This window comes from Mandrillus leucophaeus, unplaced genomic scaffold, assembly GCF_000951045.1.
Source record: "Mandrillus leucophaeus isolate KB7577 unplaced genomic scaffold, Mleu.le_1.0 Scaffold277, whole genome shotgun sequence".
Lineage (NCBI taxonomy): Eukaryota > Metazoa > Chordata > Mammalia > Primates > Cercopithecidae > Mandrillus > Mandrillus leucophaeus.
The window spans coordinates 903,457-924,073 of NW_012102887.1; the positions used below are offsets into that span (position 1 = coordinate 903,457).

At 36.4% G+C, this 20,617-nt stretch overlaps 1 protein-coding gene across 3 annotated transcripts in view; it reads left to right on the forward strand.

Moving 5' to 3' along the window:
- Nucleotides 1–20,617, forward strand: part of SPHKAP (SPHK1 interactor, AKAP domain containing) — a 214,262-nt gene that overhangs the window by 67,614 nt on the left and 126,031 nt on the right. For all 3 annotated transcript variants that reach the window (XM_011984954.1, XM_011984955.1, XM_011984956.1), the window contains exon 3: nt 15,735–15,842. In XM_011984954.1, coding sequence (XP_011840344.1) covers nt 15,735–15,842 — 108 coding nt within the window. The remainder of the gene's footprint in view (nt 1–15,734; nt 15,843–20,617) is intronic.

Below are 20,617 nucleotides of genomic sequence, written 5' to 3' on the forward strand. Positions count from 1 at the left end.
CCTTATAAGACAAATACGACCACCATTGCTAAACCGAATCTTAGGGATTTTACACTAAACAAGCTAAATGATTATAAGTGTCATTCTTTTATATTTGTTTAAAACTAGGTGAAAATTCTTCCTAGTCTCTTTATAATAAATAAAAAACTGTTATCCCCAGGGCAGCAGTGGGATGTTGTGTATCAAACCTGGACTTGGAATTGAGAGACCTGGATTAGATCCCGGGTTTCTCTTCTTACTGTATGTGCTTAGGCCGGTGATGTAACCTGTCTGACTCAGATTCTCTAAGGTTAGTGTGATACTTACATACAAAAAGGTTTGTGTACCCCCTTGGCACATAGTTGATGCTCAATAAATATTAGTTCATTCTAAATAAATAATCTTTTAGATAAGGGAAATCTTTATTTAAATGAAATTTAAAAACAGATGTAAATGTAGCATGCAATGTGCCTCCACTGTAATGAATATCTGTTAGATTTTCCTTTCCTCTGAAAGCATTATATTCAATGTCATATTTCCACAACAGCTGGCATTTTCAATCTGTGCTTTACTTAGACTGAAGGTTTGCTATTTGGGATATAGTGAAACCAAGTCTCTGAATAGGATTCTTGCGAGGAAAAACTTGTCGGAGAAAAATCAACACCTGGAATATCCTTCTCTTTTCATGGCATGTTAATTAAATCTGCCTTAAACTTGGACTTATCAAAGGTGGCAGACTGAAAACACTTCAGGTTCCCAGAGGCAGAGTTTGATCTTAATATGATATCTGAACAGCTTTTTGAAGTTTCAAGAGCATTCTTGGCCATGGTCCCCCCCCGCCCGCCTTTAAACTGACTTAAATTTGCTGTCAACAGTGGCAAAGATATATCTGAAGAATGACAGAATGGGTGTCCCTGGATGTTTCATTTTATTCTGCAAAATACACTTTCATCTAAGCTCATATCTTTTTGATAAGATGTAATTAACGAAAGCAATTTAATTAATGTGTTCAGGCACAGGCATACAGATCGGCTTTTTCACAGTCTGAGCCATATCTCTGGAGATATTTTTATTAGTCAGAATTTGATTGCTCTTGGACAATAGCCCCAATAATACTTCTGAGAAGCTACAAAGTACTTTCACTGTGTTTCAGAGCTAGATAGTCACATGATGGAAAATAGATATAACATTCTGTATTTGTAGAAGCTGTTTCTCTCAAATAAGCAAGGACCTTACGAATCAGTAAATAAAATTAAAGAAAAATCAGCATTCTTGAGCTTATTCACATCCCTATAGAAGGAAGACACAAGAATTTCTCCCTGGAGTATAAACCACTCTAAAGTTTCAAACACTCTCTTCTGATCTAGCAGCCTGTCAGTGGTCTTCAGGCTGGTTTCTAACACCAGAGAATGGCCTAGCCAATTTTTGCGAAACAGTTACATGTCCTGTTTTATCACTATTCTGCAAGAGTAATCAGAAGCATTGAAGAAACAGGGATATTTTTAAGACAAGAAATAGAGAATTATCCTACTAAAAGCAGCCTTTAAAGAAAGCTAATGTGATCGTTTTCAAGAGAATTCCTCAAAACAAAGATAGTTTGCAGTCTGGGCTGCCAGGAGGGGAATACTGGGTGGGGATGGGGATAGCGGAGGGGAGGGGAGGTGAAACCAGTGTATGGGGTAGTGGATGGAGACAAAAAGAAACCTGGGTGAGACACATTTGACAGTCAAGATCGGAAGGACCCTTTGACCATAAGGGCTGAACAGGAGAATGACTACTTAGGCTAAGATATTTATGAGTGGTGGTACATCCAAGACCACTGGGAAGGGGACACTGGGAGACAGAGAGGAGAAGAAGCTATGAGTTTTGATTCAGCCCAGTTGCATCGAAAGAGCCAGCCACAACATTTCCTCTGGAGGCAATTTCATTCACCGTCTACGGAAACTTCTGTATGCCCCGAGCCACATCAACATCAGGGTTGTACTGAGGACAGAATGCAAGTCATAAAAGCTTTGATTAAGGGCTTATTTTCTCTTCCTTCAGCAAAAGCAGGTCAAGAACAGCTTCTCTCACCTTAGAGGCAACCAGGTCCACACAGAAACCAAGAGGTGGGGCTGCCTGTGTTGCATGGAGAGCTCATCCTCTGGAAAATATCAATGTAGTGACCCTAGATGGGAAAATTTTAAGCCATCAGTTATGGCTTGTTTTGCAGTTTGAATACAATTCAGCTTCTTATTCTGAAGTCAGTCTGTTGAGGACTTCTCTTCTGGACTCTGAACTCTGCCCACTTCTCGTTGCCTCCAGCAATTTTTTCTATACAGTGGGGACAGTCCAACATGCCAGCCTTGTTCTGTTCTCTACAGCTCAGTTCCTTGAGCATCCTTTTCACTGTGTGTGAAGAGCCCCTGGAAGGAACCTGCATGCTTTTACTTTTTTCCTTAAAAAAAAAAAAAGAAGATCAGAAAGGAGGACTCTGAAAACTTAAAATAGCTTAGAACATTTTGTGGAGTTGAGGCTGATGCTGTACTGCTGGAACTAGGCAAGTGATCTGTTTTTCTGAATTCCTGTGGTCATTACCCCAAGCCTTCCGTATTTTATGTATTAAATATCTCTCTAGAAATACAACGGGTTTACATTGAATATATCTAATCCAGCATTAAAAATTCTCCTTTCTATCTTTGGATACTTCAAAAAAGACTAGCCAGCCTGCTCCCTATCACTGGCCTCAAGGCCTCCCCTGTTTTCTTTCAGTCCCTCCTGTAAGAAACGTTCCCAGCATAGTAGGCTGGAGTACACACTACATTCCCCACGTGTCCTCATAGCATCCATCTTTCTCATATCATGCCAGACTCACCCTTCTGATTAAAGTGCCAGTTTTCAGTCCTGCCAGTGTCAACGTGGGAAGGAATAACATGGCTCAGATAAATTGGAACACGTCTCTACAAGGGACCTTGTGGCTCATGATCCTTTACAGTGAGCCCTCTCCTTTACACCCTTACACTCACTAGGCACATCTCTGCCTCTTGAGAAGGGAACTCACTCTGAAAGACTCATATCAGGGCTCATACTCACCAGGATGGAAAGCATCCAAGAAACATTTGTATCCCTTCACAGATTATGAGCCCATCTGCATGCAGTTGTTTCCTGTAGCTTTTTCCCAAGAAAAGAAGTGTCAGAGAAAAGAGAAATATCTCTTTTTTACTTTATTTTATTACTTTATTTTGTCTTGCTTTGTCACCCAGCCTGGAGTGCAGTACTGTGATCATGGCTTACTATGGCCTCGAACTCCTGGGCTCAAGTGATCCTCCCACCTCAGCCTCCTGAGTAGCTCAGACTGTAGGTGCAAGGCACCATGCCTGGCTAATTTTTTGTTTTTATTATTTTATAGAGACAGGGTTTCACAATATTGCCCAGGTTGGTCTTGAACTCCTGGACTTAAGTCATCCCCTTGCCTCAGCCTCTCAAAGTGCTGAGATTACAGACAGGAGTCACTGCAGCAGGCCATGTCACTTACATTTTAATTGCCACAGTCCAAAGGCATACACCAATACTCAAGAGATACGTGGCCATCAAATTCATTGTCCCTTTGTCTAGTGGCAAATTCTGCACTACCTATACTTTGCATACCAACACAAAATAATCCAAAGTCGATGGAAGGCTTTCATGCATTTCATATATTTTCCTACATGTGTATTTCTTCCTATATTTTCCTTCTCTTAGCATTAAAATCACATTCCCTTCACTGATAGTATAAATATTATAGCATTATGCTGACTCTAAATAACAATTAATCAGCTGTCCTCTATTTATGTGTCTAACTTGATTCTGCTTAAACCATTGCTGATCATTCATAAATTATACTATATTTGCATTTCCTGAGTGTATCTGTTTTTGTAACTCTTGCATTTTATACTTGAGACTCAAACTCAGTTACTGCATTCATGTGGATAAAGCTCTGATCAACTTTCAAAGCCTTCTTCAGCCAGCTGACATCTGTGTGATATGACAGAGGTAGTGTGGCTTGATACTTCTTTTTCAGTCCTCATCAGTTCCCAAGCTCTAACTCCTCCTCTGTACTCTTATTCTTTTGACAACATTAAGATACAGTGTAGCACCCAGAATACCGGTAATTGAGTGGCACAAGAAAAATAGAGAGATATCTGAGACTGTACAGAAGGCATGCAGGTCATTTCTTGCCATCTTAGGATGCATCCTGGCCCAGGATAACATACAAAGTCTCTAAGTTACATATACAGGGACATAAATTTCAAAGAAAGGGGGGCTTTTGTTCATAAAGCATCTCCATTTTGTGCTCAAATTACATCCTTATGTGATATTTGTCAGAGATAAATGCTCCATAAAATAGTGTAATCCATATTTATTTAACAGAAACAAACTTAGACCAGGTATGTATTGCAAAAAGTATTTCATAGATAAGGACTCTCCTACTAGAAAAACACAATTAGTTTATGTGAAGGTCATTCATTTGTATATTTATCATGAGATGACAATTTTACCTTTTCTCTTCTCTGGTAGTCTTCCCTCCTACCTGCCTTTACAGTAAAGGGAGAGAATGAATGGTAGGCTCACTAATAACCATTTCCTTCCCAACCCTTCCAATCAATCATACCTTTGATCTGGTAAATTCTCCTTGATAACGGAGAATCATTTTGTTCCAAGAGCTAAAAGAACGCCATTATTTTATGACACTTTAAAAATAACCAGTTACAGAATTTCTAAATTTTATTAGGTGTCAATGGTAGAATGCATGAATACTTTACATCCAACCAAATAGAATTACAGAATATGTTGTATGAATAATAAAACAAGAATATTCATACTTTGGAAACCATGTCTCCTTTTTGTCAAAGGAGGCTAATGCACAAGGACTCAGGCAGTCGTCCAGTAAAATCATCGTTAGAGAAAAATGTTATCCTAATATTTAATTAAACCTTCTGAGAAATGGAGACTAACTCACTGAGTTTCTGATGCCAATTTTTTTCTTCCATGCAATAATTTTATTTCAATTTTCTTTTACTGTTTCTTCTTAGTAGTTCAGTGTGCTTTAAATAGGCATTACACAGTTGCCCCGTGAAATAATGGGAAAGTATTTCTATTCCAGAGTGGAAAACAAAAGACTATAGAAGTCTCAGAAAGTTTGCTATGGCGTAAGCTAGATCAGCATAAAGTTAAATGTATAAAATTAAATGAAACCTCCTGACTTCCAGGTCCAGCATGAGAGAGAGAGAGAGAGAGAGAGAGAGAGAGAGTGTACTAGGCTTTTTAACTATTATAAAATATTTAAGTCAGCAATTAAGCATGAATTAAGCCAGTGACTAAACTTTGCAAAATTATACTAAAAAAGTTTTGCAGACTTTTACAGTGCTTCAAGGCATTAGAGAGCATCTGGCCCAGCTCAGCAAGGAATTTCTTTTCATTGAAGGATGAAAGATTCTTTCCCATTACTGGGAACCTTCATTTCCCATCACTTCCTCCACCACTCATTCTGCACCAGACATTTACCATCCTTCAAACACACCATGCATACTCCTTCTATGAACCTTTGCTGTCCCTGGTAATCTCTGCCTGGGAGGCTGCTCTGCCCTCAGATGGGAGTGTGGCTGGCTTCTCACTTCATTCAGATCTCTACTCTATGTCATCCTTAGAAAGGCCTGCCACGACATACTTTCCAAATAGCATCCCTTATTTCCTTATCCCTTTGTCTGGCTTTATTTACTTTCATAGTAGTTTTCATTATCTGACATATATGCTTATTTATAATTTATGTGATTATGATGTGTCCTCCTACAACAGAATGAAAAGGAAAATGGTTTTTTGTTGTTGTTGTCATTCTTGCTTTGTTCATGAATGCTCCAATTAAACAGTGGCTAGTACAGAGAGCAGGTGCTCAACAAGTAGTTGATTAAAAGATGAATGAAAACTTAATAGGGATGGCATTATCCTTGTTTCATAATAGCATTCCAAAGCTTACATTAAATATAGAGTCTAATTAATACTTTTGAATATGATATGAGCCAATATGGAATCCAGGCTTAATTTTTATTTTAAAAGTATCTTGAAAAGAAAAAAGATATCTTAAAATGGAAAGGAAAACAAACCACAAAGAAATACCACTATGCACCTGTTAGAATTACTAAAATCAATTTAAAAGCAAAAATTGACAACACTGAGTACTGCCAAGGATACGGGACAAGTTGGACTCTCATACCTTGCTGGCGGAAATGGAAAATGGTAAACCCACTTTAAAGGACATTTTTTCAGTTTCTTATAAAGTTACCATATGACTTAGTAATTTCATTCTTGGGTACTTACCCGAGAAAAGCAAAACCTTAAATTTAAACATAAACCTGTAGGCAAATGTTTATAGCAACTTTATTTATATTTGCCCCAAACTGAAACAACCCAAATTTCCTTCAGCTAGTGAATGGCTTTAAAAATAACTCTGTGTATCTCCATAGAATGGAATGCTGCTCAGCAACAAAAGAAAGCAAACACTACTCATGCACACGATCATATAGATGAATCTCAAACTCATTATGCTAAGAGAAAGAAACAGGTCATAAAAGGTTACATATTATACAACTCCATCTGCATAACATTTTAGAAAAGGCAACATTTTAGGGATACAAATCAAATGAATAAATTAGAATGAAGCTGTAATATTGTCTAGGGATATAAATCAGATCAAAAAATTGGAATAAAGCTAAACTATTGTCTTTTTATCTCTTAATATGTCACAATTTTTTCCCTTCATATGTCACAATTTTTTACTTACTCATGCCCTCTTTTCAATGCACCAATAAAATTTTGCAATTTTCTTTATTCACCTTCTACAGAAAAAAAAAAAAAAAAAAAGGAAAGGAAAGAAATCATATCAGTTGTTGCCAGGGGCTGGGACTTAGGATACATTTAATTACAAGGAGAAGGAGGGATTGGAGGAAGGTGATAAAACTCTTCTGTATCTTGATTCGGTTGCTGGTTACACAACCATGTGCATTTTTCAAAACTCATAGAACTTTACACATAAAAAGTGAATTCTATAGGAAGGCAGTATCTCTATCAAGAAAATGTTACCTCGAGTAAAGATGTCACCATTTTGCCAAGCAAATAGATCTAAGTGTCTTAGTACTTGCCTTCATTCCAATCATCTCTTCTCTATCTTTACAATTCACCATTCAAATCCAATGAACCACTCACATCGCAGTCTTCTTGTGTAAGAAAATGTAACTGAGTGCCCTAGAAAGAGTCTCGAACTGCAACAGGAGCCTGGAGAGTCTCCTCTGAGTGATGCCCATGCCTCTTCCAATGGACTTCTCTGGATCCCTTTATTTTACTGCTCCTCTTGCTTTTTCTCTCCACATCTCCAGCACACATTTATTAATACTTTGTGTCTCATTTGAAAGTTAGCATCACACTGTCCAAAGTTATCATCAAGTATAGAGTCTAACAAATGCATTTAAGAGATGTTGATAAGAGATTTTGCTGTCAAACAGCAAGCAGCTGTTCTGTACCAATGGTATGTAGGGAGAAAAGTGTTGGACACAAATTGAATACGTATATATTTATGTAATATATATACTGGGAAGCATGCACCTTCCAATATTCTGAGGAAGAAATTTTGTTTGTATTACAAAAACTTCACAAGAACAGGGAAATATTTATATAGGGGCAGGCTCAGTTTCAGTTATATCTTGAGGGTTGGGGAAGAACATTGATGAAAACTTCAGGGAGCAGATGGAATGATGCGGAAAAAAATGTGTGCATCATAAAGGCTGTGTGGTAGAGCTGTTTATTAAACTTGTGGATTATAGCAGAGTATTTATGGAGGGAGATAATCTGAGACAAAGCCTAGGAAACGTCTAAGTTGGGCAAAATGCAGTATCTTAAACATTGGAGTTTAGTCACTGTTTATCAAAAGATTAACAGGAGAGAACTGAATTAGAATCTGTTCTGTCTTGAATGCTAGCCTATTGTTTGGCAAAAAGCCCATAAAAATTTGGGCTCACCCACAGCAAATATTGTCCTTCTGTCTTGTTTTGCAAAACCCAGCTTAGTTTCTGACAGGATTAGAAGGTCCTCAGTCGTATTTATTGGATCAGTTAGTCAATTGCGGTCAAAGTCTTATGAGAGAATTATATAACATTAGTAATAATATTAATAATAACAATAGCCACTCTTTGTGAGCACTTGAAGTAATCAGATAGTATGTGCATTCATTATTTCTAGTGTCTGCAAAAGATTCCTCATTGTGAGTAGAAATACCACCCTCATTTTGTAGGTGGGAAAACTGAGACTCAGAAGTTAAGTGACTTGTCTTAGGTTGAACAGGTCATTAATGGAAAAACTGCAATTTGAAACCAGATTTGTCCTCAAAGCTTACATTTTTATTCTTTATTTTGGTTTTAGTGAGCTAGATGGATTTCAGAGATAAGGAAGATAGAGAGATGAGAGAATTACAATATGAATACATAGGACCTTTGTGTGTGTCCAGCCTTCCCTAACTTCCCGTCTCAAGTATCATCTCTGTTTTAGTTTGTTAGAGCTGCTATCACAAAATATGCTAAACTGTGTAATTTACAAACAACAGGAATTTATGGCTCACAGTTCTAGAGGCTGGAAAGTCCAAGATCAAGGTGAGAGCAAATTCAGTGTTTGATGAAGACTCATTCTCCATAGATGGTGCCTTTTTGCCATGTCCTCACATGGGAGAAGGGCAAAAAGCTTTCAAGCCTTTTTTTAATAAGGGCATTAATTTCATGCATGAGGGCAGAGCCCTTTTAACCTAATTACCTCCCAAAGGCCTTACCTCTTAACGCCAACACATTGGGGATTTGATTTTAACCTCTGAGTTGATGGGATGGGGTGGGGAGAGGGGAGGACACATTCATTCAAACTGTAACAATCCCCATCCCTTTTATTCCCTATCACTGTACTATGTTTATTTCTTCATGATAACCACCACAGTGTATAATTCAGTGTGTACTTCAATGCTCCTTTATTTTCTGTTTGACTCCCAAGCCAGATTTTAAGTTCCATAAATATGGAGACCAGTTACGTATTACTCACTGTTGTATTACCTGGAGAGTAATCCATGATGTGCACTAAAAAATTGCTATTTTTTAAGTAATTGAAAGAACTTAAGTAACTGCTAATTGTTAAGTAATTTGCTCTCCAAATTAAACTTTGGAGAGCAGACTATAAGACAGGAAATAGATAAAGAGATGTTTCAGATAGCACCGAATTTTCAAGCAAGGGTAATTGGGAGAATTGTCCTGACATCAACTGCAAATAGGGAAGTCAGGAAGTCAGGTTTCTCTTAGGCACTGAAAGTGGGGAAGGAGGGAGTTTGTGTGTAGTCATGAATAGTCCAAGGTGACAGCAAGAAATCCAAAAGTAATAACTAACAGGAGTGCAAAAAGTCAAGTTCTACAGAAAGGTTAAACCTGGAGCTACAGATCAGCGAGTCATCCCTCCAGGTTGTAATTAATTCCCTGAGACTCCGTGAATGCTAAGGAGATAAGGAAAATGACTGATGAGAGTAGAAAGACCAATACACTGACGACCAAACTATAAGGAATACTTACATTTACCACACCTGGGGAGGAAAAACTAGCTGAAAAGAGACACATGTCTTCTCCACCTGCCCTGATACATCCAGACAACACAGATCCACCTTTCAACGCTCGGGTCAAGGGCAAAGCCCTTTGCCATCCCTTCCCCCAGGGAGAGCTGACCAGTCCATCCTTGGTGATAGCTGACCTGGATTGTCATTGATCAAAGCACCAGATTTCCTTTATCACAGTCAGAGTGTTTGTTCTTCCTCTGGTAGAGTTATCCCTCTTAATATTCTCAGTGCCGACATCAAAAGAGCTCAATGAGCATTGGCTGACTAATACTGACTGAAGGAGAGTAGAGAAGCAGGAGGAGAAAAATGACAATGGCACATCATGAATAATAAATAAAAGAAGAGGAATTGTCAAATGTTGTGAAGAGGCCGAGAAAATGTTCGATGAAACAGATATTGTCTAAATTTTCCTGCATTTCTGATACTAATAGCAACCATGTATCAATTGCATACTCTGTCGAGGCTAGCCCTTTACAAGCATTTTCTCATTTGATCCTTAGAATAAACTTCTGAAATGTCTTTAATTATCTTCACGTAATAGATGTAAACACTAAGTCCCACAGAAGTTAAACGACTTGCCCAAGCTCATTCAATAAGATGAAATGGGATTTAATATCAGTTCTGCCCCCAAACCTCTGTGACTAACCACCAGTCACTGTCTTCTCCAATTTAAATTACTTAAAAATTATTAAGACATTGCTCAGTGATGTTTGGGACTGTGTCCAGGTTACTAAGAGTCTATTTCTCCCTCTCTGTCTAATCAATACTACATTTCTTCAACTTGGTTCTCTATATAAAAAGAAACGTAACTGTAATGTAGAACAAAAGGATCTTCCTAACCTTATTTACTGCACTCATGAAATTTTAAAAGAAAATGTGCCATTATTATTTCAAATTCGTGAACACACAAAACATTCATTATTAACTCTTCATCTAAAATAAGTAAGTCCGTAACAAAAAACAGCAGATAAATAAGTGAGCCGTTGAGAGCCTGGTGAGTTTTTCTCTTTTCCTTCTCAGAAAGCAACTTTCTCAGCAGGGAGACTATATTCATAAAGCTTCAAAATCATTGAATTCTCAAGCACATATTCTTCCTTCAAGCATTCTTCTTTTCCTTATGATTTGTCCAAGCCATGAAACTAAAAGCTTTTCACAGGCTGAAATTGCTTAACATATGCTGCTAAGTGGTTTACTGAAGTCCGCATTTTTATTCTCTCTTGCTTATTTGGCTCTCAATGTATACTATTTGAGAAAGGGAGAAGGAGGAGGAGCAAAAGCAGAAGGGAGGAGGAGAACGACATGATGGTTGGTATAGAAGTGGCCTTCAGATCATTTGTTTTAATTGTTTACCAAAGGCACAGGGAGGCCAGGAGCTAGTGGACTTAACTACACAGTTAACAAGGAATCAGGACTGGAATTCGAACCTCCTGAACACACCTGAGCTTAGACACAGAAAGCGAGATATGGATAAATGTATAGACTGGGATTTGGTAGAACCTGAAAATGAGAAACTATATAATTTCAATGGAACACTGCCTTAGTGGACGCTCTAATGTCTGGGAACCTGACTGAAATTCAAGTTCTGCAAAAACTAGATAAATTCTTGATCCCTCTAAGCCTGGGCAAGGGAAATAGTAACTATTATGATAGCTAATGCTTATCAGGCACTTAGGATGCACCAGGCACTGTTTTAAGAACCTTATCTATGTTAGCCTTGAGAATTTACCTCACAAGCCTAGAGATTTAATTCAGATAATAGTGTGGGTTAGGGCATTAGCCCAGACAGTTCTCAATAAATGTACAATTATTGGGTCAATAATTAAAAATATAAATATTTAATAATGAATCATCTAAATGTTAATGAAATTTATGGAAAAATATTTAATTATTGATATAATTAGATGAACTAATTTTTAATGATGATAAAATTAAAATTTTAAAGTTACATTTATGTGGCGAATGAATATTCTCACCAAACAAAGAAGCTCTCCTCCAAACATTTCTTCTTAAGCACGGCAAGATTTAGATTTTATTTTAAATTCCAGTTCCTTATTTTGCTATTTCTGTTTCTTCTAAAGCAAAGATGTGCTTTAGGAAAGATCCACAGTATCCCAGGGAAATGGAAGAGTCAAATGAGAAATCTTTCTAAAATTTTTCATTGAATGAGCAGATCCCTAAAGCACTTGACATTTTCCTCACTTCTAGGATAGGACAGAGCAAGGTCTTTGCATATTTTTAGTTATTTATTTTTCAAATAGGTTCAAAAGAATTAATACCTTTGAACTATCTGCCGAGGACTTGGCAGATTAATCTGTCTGTGCACATTTCTCTGTTAGAGAAGTTAAATGCAGGTGAAATCCCACAGGTAGCCAGCTCTTCTCCCAACTAGCCTTATCTTCAGACAGCCCCTTTCATAGCTCTGGAGTCTTTGCAGCGTACGGTTTCAGACTGATGACTTTTGGCAAGTCCCCCTCTGCCTGTCTGTGTTTCACCAGGAAAATGTACCCATCCAGCCCACCAGTTTGCTGAAACCACCCAGTGAATTGTGTTTGAACTCTGTCCCCTTCCTAAGGCCGATACTGATAAGTGACAGTTGCTTTACTCTGTTACATACTTTGTTGTAACCATGGTATTATGTGTCCTAAATATATCAGAATGTAGACAAGGTGCAGGATATAATTCTGAGTAGTGAGCTCTAGAATGACTGAGAAGTGATTCTTAGTCAGAATATTTGTTAAACTGCATTGTATGGCATTATGAACTGGTATGCTCATTGGATGCCTGTGTTTTACACTTGATCTTAGCCAAAAGGCCGAGAAGTGATGATGCCTGTATTTTAAATCTTTAATATTCTTATGCACAGAGTTAACGAGTGCTTTATAGTTGGGTGTTCCAAGATCTAGGGATCACAGAAAGGCAAGGAGGAGAAGCATGATAACATCGGTTGGCTTAAAGACAACTCAATTAGGTGTAAAAGCATGCTTTCCTTTGAAACATTAAAATACTGATAATACTTGCCAAGTAGATTAACTACATTATGTAATTTACATCACAAAAAGTTTCCTGTCTTTCAAGAAAATTGTCACCTCAGAATTTCATTCATAGAAAACTAACTTTAAAATGGAAGTCCATAAGAAAATGTAGTTTTATTTACAAAAAAATAGATGCAGGTAAGTTTTTGGAAACATACCCCAAATCATACCCATTTGTATGGGTATATAAGACAGTCCTGTTCAGTAATTTCACATCCAAAGTCAGGCTCTGAACAACTTGGGGCAGAAATTCAAATCTCTCTGAGACTCAAGGTCTTGATTTTCAACCTGAAAATTTCTGTAAAGATTTGTATCCTTCAAATAATTCCTACCTCATAGCATTGCAAAAAAAGATTAAGTGAAAAACTAAAAATATATATATATGTGAAAATTTTAGCACAACTTCAACATATTCTAAGCATACAAAAATAGTAGCTGTAACTATTAATACTACAAAATGCATAGCTAAAATTACACCTTAGACCAGAATACTTGCTAAAGAAAATCTGCCATCACACATCTGAAATATTTTCAGTCCTCTCATTTCAGACAGAAGGCATCCAAAGTTCTATTATCCTTTTCAGCCACCTTCAAATAGTAACAGTAAAAACCAAGTTCTGAGAGAATAACTTACCATTTCCATGGCACAGTGTTTCACATATATCATCTCACTGAATACCCTCAGTGATCCCACCAGATGAGTAGTATCCATATTCACAGTTATGGAAACTGAAACTTAGGGTTTAAGTCATCTCTTTGAGGTCATCCTTCTACTAACGACCAACTTAGTATTGCAACCCAGTTAGACCACTAATGTCGCTGCTCTTAAACTCTATTCCATGCTGGAAATAAAAGGGAAAGGCATTTGAATGGCATAAAGGGAATGTGGAGTTAGAGCCTTTTTCTGCTTTAAATAAAGTTCATCTGGGTCAATGGTTCTCAATGTTTTTTTTAACTCAAAATTCTTTTGCACTCTAAGAAAAATATTAGGGACCTCAAGAAACTCTTGTTTACATAGATTATATTTATTGCTAATTTCCATGTTACAAATTAAAGCTAAGAAAAGTTTTTGTTTTATTTTCTAATAATAAAACAGAATTTAAATAAGAATTTATTATTTGACAAAATAATTTTAAAATAATAATAAACACACTATCTCATATAGCATACTTTTATGAAAAATATTTGTTTTCCAAAACCAAACAAAATCCTTTAGCGAAAAGAGTAATTTCAACTCACATGTTTGCAAATCTCCTTAATGTCTGACTTGATACAAGACAGTTGAACTGTCCTAGCTGCCTCTGCATGCAGTCTGTTGTGCTATCACACATCACGTAGCCTCTGGAAAACTCCACGGAATATATACAAGACAACGAGAGCAAAAAGAACAAATAACATCTTAGTATTATTATCGAAGTAGTCTGACTGCTGCACTCTCTGAAAGATTTCAGAGACCCTGAGAGGTCCCAGCCCACCCTTTAAGAACCAGTTTAGGTAAAATATTTAAGAGAACTGAGAAGCTCCCTAGCCAATGTCGGTCTGCAGTAATAATCCAAGTTTATCATTTAACTACTTGCTCATCCACAAAGGGTCTCTTTGTACTGTTCTGGGAAAGAATGATGAAAATTTATTAATGAAAATTCATCATTAGTATGATAAATGATATTTTAATATATAATTGTATATTATTATAAATTATAATAACATTTATCATTAATACATTTTCATTATTTTAGATAAATAATATTACTCATGTAAAATGTGTCAGAATTAGATTTACTTAACTGTATTCAGAGACCAAAAGTAATGTATTTCTATCTTCACCGAAAAAGAGAAGACAATCTTTTGTTGTACGAATGAAATGTAATTGAAGTACCAACCTATTTTAGTGTTTAAATCTGTTACATTGCTCAAGTGAAAGCAGTAGTCAAGTATTACCAGACATATCCCCTAATAAAATAGAGGGTAGAGGGTACCAGAAGAGCACTGGGAATCTTTAAAAAGATAGAGAAAATGTTATACAATATTTGGCTTTTTTTTTTTTTTTTTTTTTTGAGACAGAGTTTCACTCTTGTTGCCCAGGCTGGAGTGCAATGGTGCGATCTCAGCTCACTGCAACCTCCACTTACCGGGTTCAAGTGATTCTCCTGCCTCAGTCTCTCCAGTAGCTGGGATTACAGGGGCACGCCACCACACCTGGCTAACTTTTTGTATGGTTAGTAGAAACGAGGTCTCACCATGTTAGCCAGGCTGGTCTTGAACTCCTGACCTCAGGTGATCCACCCGCCTTGGCCTCCCAAAGTGCTGGGATTACAGGCGTGAGACACCGTGCCCCGCCAATAATTGGATAATTTAAAGACATTAGCAGTTATTTATAATATTTCATCTTCAAAATATCTCAGCTCCAAAATATGCTTGTTCTTCCTTGCTTTAAGAATCCAAGCCCAGAATTAAGATATTTGTAAGTCATATTTGGTTTTGTTAATTCATGTGTTCCAATTATTTTTGCCATACCATCCTATTTCAAAATAGCAAATGGTATTTAATGCAATTTGTTTCTTAGTTATCTCTAACAACTTTTAAACTTAACATAGTACCTTAGGCGTTCTAGAAAAATTGTACACTAGTCAAAGTGATGTTAGCAGAACTAAATAAGTGAAGAATCAATATTACATCAAAGGAAAAAAAACCCACATTTTGTTAATTGAAAATATTTATGGAGTGTGAAAGAACATTAGCACTGAACGAAATTTGACCCCTATCACCCATAGAACCATACCCCCAAAAACAATCATTTGATTGCAAATTATGCAAAAGCTACACAATTGACATTCCCAGGTGTTGAATTTGATGAGAGAACATCCATGTTAACATTAATGTATTTCTCTCCAGCTAATTCTAGGTTGGATATTTTATCCATTTTAGAGGTGCTATCATCCTGCAAGTTTTTTTTTTTTCTAACACCCAGAAGCTCTGAGGAAAAGAAAACACCTACAGGTTTTTTTATAAGAAAAAAAAAAAGAGCTTAGATAGAAAGCATTGCCGAATAAGCACTGAGTTTTTCTGGGTTCCCCCAGGTTCTTCGCAGCAACAGCCTACTGGAGTCAACAGACTACTGGTTGCAGAATCAGAGGATGCCTTGCCAAATTGGTTTTATAGAAGACAAGTCTGAAAACTGTGCTTCTGTAAGTATACAGAATTCTTGGGATGTTGTGTGATAACTGTGCTTCTGTAAGTATACAGAATTCTTGGGATGTTGTGTGATAAAGCAGGGAAACGGGCACAGGTACCCATGTTTAGGACCAAAAGTTTCATAATTCGTTTAATACCAAGTAGAGAAAATATTCCTTTGAAAATACGTAACTGTTTTATATGGACTGTTAACAAAATAGCATGCAGAGCTAATGTTTCTACCCCCATTTTGCTCATTTTAACAGGTAAAGTTATCTAATAGAAAAAATGTTTATATTTTCAAAAATGACTAAGAAAAAGATTCAGAAATAGAATTGTATGATGAGAAGTAAAAAGCCATTCAACAACTCTCTTGTATTCTTTTCAGTATATTTTACATCACCTGCTAGTAGATATTTTCTAATATGAAAAGTGTCTATAAATGTTCCATCATTCTTATATGTTACAGTCATTATTGGAAAACCTTCATAAAAACTTTTCAACCTAAAAAATAAACAGGCGTACAATTTAATATATCGAAGCTGAGCCTTACATACAAAACTTTCTTTTCCAAAGGAAAAGATATTCTTCCAGATAAACAATATACTTCTTTTAGCTTGGAATGTCATTAGACACTATTGTAGAATGTGTTCCTTCCCATAGGTTAGCGAAAGCTGTATGTTTCGTTTTGATTGAAATCACCTAGCTCTAATGGGGTCATGATTACAGAGATTGGGGGAGAGTGTTTCCAAAGAGGAGAAAAATGTAATTCGCATGACTAAATTGAGAGCATCAGCTCTGAGCTATTCCTGGAGGTAAGTTGCATGCCAGCATTTCTGTTAAAAGAAACAAAAAAGGAAGCTGAATATGGGATAGGGAGGCTTTTTATATATAATGAGCAGAACTAAAGAACCAGAACTGGCAGACAGAGGATGTTAAACATTTTCACACTGCACAAGAAATGCAGAGTCCATTCAATAGATTTAAGTCAATCCCTTTGTTTAGGCAAAGGTTTATGATTCTGCTACTTTTAGTGCTTTTGATACCTTGTGCAGAAAATTAGTTGCTGGCTAGGATTCTTTGGGGAAAACACAAAGAATTAAGTGGCAAAATTTTAAGTGATATCGTCTTTGCAAATTCAGTTCTGAGATGAGTTGGAAAATTCAGGCATTTGCGGACACAGATCTCTAGTTACACAGCTGTAAATTGTAAAATGGAGAGGAAGAGCTATCAGCAGACACACTTTGGTCAAAGCTGTCATTTGAACAGCTCCTAATAAAAAGTCTCTCAGGAGAACTCACTAAAGTTGACGCACTAAAACTTGTGTAGTGAAAGGCAAAGGGTATATGTTGGGAGTCTGGATTTCAGAGCTACAATTAGAATGCTAACTTTAAATTTGTAGTCCCTTTATAGTGTCAGATGGTATCAGTGCGGTTAAGCTGATTCATCCCGCCTTTACGATTCACCCTATTCCTTCCAAAACGGGAAAAACCTATACACAAGTAAGAGGTGTATTGGAAGATTCATTTGCTCCCAATAGTTTGTAATAATTGAAATTTCCACAAAAATGAAAACTTGAATTTAAAAAGTTGAACTCATAAAAGTCGAGAATAGAATGGTGGTTGCCAGGGACTGAGATAATGGATTCGGGAAGGTTGAGAAGATATTAGTCAAAGGATACAAAATTTCATTTAGATGGAAGGGATAAGTTTAAGAAGTCTATGGCAGAACATGGTGACTATAGCTAGTAGCAATACGTTGTATTCTTGAAAAATGCCAAAAGAATGGATTTTAAGTGTTCCCAACCCAAAAAAATGATAACTATGTGAGTTAATGCATATGTTCATTAGTTCGATTTAGCCATTCCAGAATGTATATATTGTATATTTCAAAGTAGCTTGTTGTATACAATAAGTATATTCAATTTTATTTGTCAATTTAAAACTTAAAATAAAACATTTTTTTAAAGTATCCAGGACTCTAAACCTAAAGGAAATCTCAGGGTCACTATGAAAAGCTAACCCTAATCTCTCACAAGTGTCCTATAGTTACTTTTCTTAATTTCCAAATCCCTTGTCTTTCTGGCCTGGCGCATATTTCTAGGATGGGTAGAAGAAACTTGTATGTCCAGAGTTGCACATTCCTGAAGCGAAATTATTACTTACAGAAGAAATAGAAGTAAACCATAGAGGTGATGGACTACGACAAGGAATTCATGAGCAAAATAGCTACGCAGAAGCAGTGACCAAAGTCATCAAGGAATAAGGACTTAATTCCTTTTCAAAACCAGTTCTCCACATCAGCATGCAAATGAAAGTATACTTTGAAGAGGGAAAATAGATTATATTTTAATATAATATTCTCATTAAAGTTTAATTTTAAGAATAGTTTTATAAAATCATCCCAAACTTAAATGTCTTTACATATAATCACAAGAGAATCTGAGGAACTTGTAGCAATTCAGTTATTATTGCTTTGTAACCTGTAACCTGTTCATAACTCTGGAGGGACCCAACTCCAGGTTATTCTTACTTCTTTAACTTATTTCATCCTGACCAAAATTAGTAGCCAACCTTTTCATATCCAGTTGTGATTGGTTTGGTATTCACTGTAATGAACTTCTAGTGTTTAGACGTGTGGTTTCTTTGATCTCAGTATGTCAGTGGTAGCAAAGTTTCCTGAATTCAAGATGTCCACATAATATTTTTATTGAGGGACAGTCTCAGACTTGGAAAATATTCAGGGTGTTGTATGCATATTTCAGTACCCCTGTTTGTTCTCAAGCATCAAATGATGAGTTATAGTCATTTCTGCAGTGGGAAACTGCGCTTATTTCACAGTTAATGTAAGAAGTCTTAGTGAAGAGCAGTTTGGAGCAGCTAGAAATATGATAGGCATGTGGAACAGGAACCACTCTCCAGGAAGTCTGGCTCAGAAGTCCCCTGAAGGCATCTTCAATAGTATTTCAAAAGGTATCTGTATTAGTCTGTTTACATGCTGCTGATAAAGAAATACCCAAGACTTGGTAATTTATAAAGAAAAAGAGGTTTAATGAACTCACAGTTCCATGTGGCTGGGGAGGCCTCACAATCATGGTGGAAAGCAAAAGGCACAACTTATATGGTGGCAGGCAAGAGAAAATGAGAGCCAAGCAAAAGGGGAAATCCCTTATAAATACATCAGCTCTCATGAGGCTTCTCCACCACCACAGGAAGAGTATGGGGGAAACCACGGCCATGATTCAATTATCTCCCATTGGGTCCCTCCCACAACACATGGGAATTATGGGAGCTGCAATTCAAGATGAGATTTGGGTGGGGACAGAGACGAACCATATCAGTATCAAATATAAAAACTGTGCTTATGTGTTTCTAATTGAAGTCTCCTACCAAACAATATAATTTTATTTCTTTTTCTAATTTGCTATTCTGAAAAAATATTCTCATATACTAACCTTCACGGCATTTTTTAAACCTCATTATTTAAAAGAAAGGAAATGAGGAGTAGGATAGTGGAATTGGAAGCCAATCTCCAAAACCCAAGAGCTGAGACATTATCTTGATAGAGGTCCTTCACGTAAGTGGTAGGAATTGGACTTGTCAGTTCCCGACCTTTTTTTTTTTTAATTAAAGGTTAAATTAGGCCAGGCATTGTGGCTCATGCCAATAATCACAGTACTTTCAGAGGCTGAGGGAGGAGAATTTCTTAAGGCCAGGAGTTCAAGAGCAGCCTAGGCAACATAGTGAGATCCCATCTCTACAAAAAATTTAAAAATTAGCTGAGCATGGTGTTGCATGTCTGTAGTCCCAGCTCTTCAAGAGGCTGAGGCAGAAGGATTACTTGAGCTCAGGAGTTTAAGGCTGAAATTAGCTATGATCCCACAACTGCAATCCGGTTGGGGTAACAGAGTGTGACTCTGTTTCAAAAAAAAAAAAAAAAGCTAAATTAGTTCTACAAAAACCTTCTACTGCTTTTCTCCATTTACTAGAATTTAATTTTTGACTTTTCAGAAAACATCTTTTGGTTTCATACTTCATTAACATTACCTTGACCATTCATATTTCTTCTATTCAGAGTTACTGTCAGGATCTTTTCGTATTGATTATTTGAAGACTGCCAGCTATCATCCTCCAAACAAATTATACCTTTATTTCTAGCATGCACTTTAATTGATGAATGACAGTATTTAAAAATGTGTCGTATTTGCCTTAAATTTGTAAATAAGCACATAAAGTCCTCAAGCAGCCTTCAGCATTCCTCATATGATATTGCAAAACTGAGATGTTTTATAGCTGCTCTGTGAGTCTTCTATGCTAACGCAATCCAGTGGGAACAATGACAAAATGGTATCTCAGACAATTCGTATTTTATATGATTATTTCAAATATACCTGAGCCCTATTTGACAAACACCACAGTTGGTAAGTTGTTCTATGGAAGAATCTAGACTTACATGATCAAAAAAATATTAATATTATAATGTATTATAATTATAATAATTATATATTATATCCTAATTATAATGATGTAATATATATTTTATTAGAATAATCATATATAATATAATAATTCTACATACTATATAACATAATAATTATAGAACTTTGAAAGGACATGTTAAATTATCTAGTGCAAGTAGTTACCAAGTTTTCAAGGAGCCTGTAGTGTTTTCTTCTTTAAAAATCAAGTTTCAAAATTATTACTTCTTTAAATTTAGACTTACTGAAAAATTGCAAGAAGAGTGCAAAGGATCCCCAGACTCCTTAATTTTTTTTTTTTTTTTTTTTTTT